At 32.6% G+C, this 1688-nt stretch overlaps 1 protein-coding gene across 1 annotated transcript; it reads left to right on the forward strand.

Annotated features, from left to right (window-relative positions):
• The first annotated feature begins 570 nt into the window (after positions 1–570).
• LOC118038395 (uncharacterized) lies at positions 571–1688 on the forward strand. Its single transcript, XM_035044732.2, has 2 exons — positions 571–941; positions 1120–1688. Exons 1-2 carry the CDS (start codon positions 683–685, stop codon positions 1431–1433), a joined length of 573 nt encoding a protein of 190 aa, XP_034900623.1. The 5' UTR covers positions 571–682; the 3' UTR covers positions 1434–1688.

The raw sequence follows: 1688 nt of genomic DNA on the forward strand, positions 1-1688 counted from the left end.
TAACCCCTTGAAAATGCAAGAAAAAAATGAAATTTATGCTCACATTTCATACTCCAGTTTCTTCTCCATTCTCTTGACAAACTTTATAAACCTCTATTTCTTCAATAATCACTAAACTCTACAATAACTTAGATGGTAGTTAAGAATATGATTTAGAAGGCTTTAAAAATATATTTGTTTTTAATAATATTTTATTTGAAAATTGAGATTTTTTACACAAGTGATCTTAATTTTTTATTAGTCATAGTTATATTATTTGAAAAACATAATAAATTCATGTTACACTAATTTTTTTTTATTTTAAAAACCTGTTTTATTTTGTAGTAACAATTTTTTTTTTAAATTTTGTTTAAAAATATATTAAAATAACTATAAAAAAATTGTAGGAAAAAAAATAAAATAAAATATTTTAAAAAATTTTGAGCTTTTTATTTTAAATTAAGTTTTTTATATAATTTTGAATTATATGTTATATAAAAAATAAATTAAAAAAATTAAAAAAATTATTTCAATATATTTTTAATTTAAAAATAATTTATAAAAAAAACTGTAATCTGCATTACCAAGATCTATCTACATCATCATCACCATCATCACCCATCTCTATCCATCACTCACTGGTCTTCTTCAATTCTCTCGATCTCTGGAGACCCAATCCCGAGCTGATAATACGATTCTCCACATGGCTACTGTACTTGAATCCCTTACCGTTCCTTCTCGCTCTTCTGCTATCTTGCCTAAACCTACTACTACGCCTGTCACTGCTTTTGCTTCAATTATTAATCGGAGATCGCTTCGCTTCCCACAGCTCAAAGGCCTTAAGATTCGCTTTCATTCTTCATCGACTGTAAATCGCTCTCTCGGATCGGTGAGTCAGAGTAGTTCTAGACTCGCCTGTGCTGGAAGGATCGTTTGTGAAGCGCAGGACACTGCTGTTAAAGGTCCAGATCATAAATCCCATTTTTCGTTCTTTTTTTTTTGTGAGTTTTAATCATTTTTATTTTTTGATAAAAAATTGTAAATTTAGATATTGAAGCCATAAATAAGGGTTAACTATTAAATAATTGAAATTAATTATTGTGTAGAAATGGCTCACATCTCTTTGTGTTGGAGCTGCAGTGCCCGCTGTTACTGATGCGACATGGAAGTCACTTGTGCTGGAATCGGAATCCCCTGTTCTGGTTGAATTCTGGGCTCCATGGTGTGGTCCGTGCCGGATGATTCACCCTGTAATTGATGAACTGGCAAATCAATATGCTGGAAAGCTCAAGTGCTACAAGCTTAACACTGACGACTGTTCTTCAATTGCAACTGAGTACGGGATTCGAAGCATTCCCACTGTTATCATCTTTAAAAATGGTGAGAAGAAAGAGGCCATTATTGGTGCTGTTCCCAAAACTACCTTAACCACCAGTATCGAGAAATTCTTGTAATGCAGGTGGTAAGTCACAGAAGCAGCATTTCGTGCAAATAAACTCCTCTGCCCTTGTATAGTTATCAGATGCAGCTGTATTTTCTGTTATCTCTAGATAATCTCGGTAACTATATGTGTCTTGTCTAGTTGAATGCCTGTTTAGTAGCTTCTTTTTGCGCAATGTAGATTAATCTGCAAACTATCGGCTTATACTTCTTTACATGCCTCATGAAGTTGGGTCAGCTAATCAATAATTGACACAAGCCTTTCAGTC

Source organism: Populus alba, chromosome 11, assembly GCF_005239225.2.
Source record: "Populus alba chromosome 11, ASM523922v2, whole genome shotgun sequence".
Lineage (NCBI taxonomy): Eukaryota > Viridiplantae > Streptophyta > Magnoliopsida > Malpighiales > Salicaceae > Populus > Populus alba.

Bases quoted from the DNA above. Each gene is read 5' to 3' on its own strand.
- LOC118038395 (XM_035044732.2), top strand. From the start codon at position 683: ATGGCTACTGTACTTGAATCCCTTACCGTTCCTTCTCGCTCTTCTGCT. The intron at 942-1,119 runs GTCCAGATCATA...TTGGAGCTGCAG, and splicing joins GCAGGACACTGCTGTTAAAG to TGCCCGCTGTTACTGATGCG.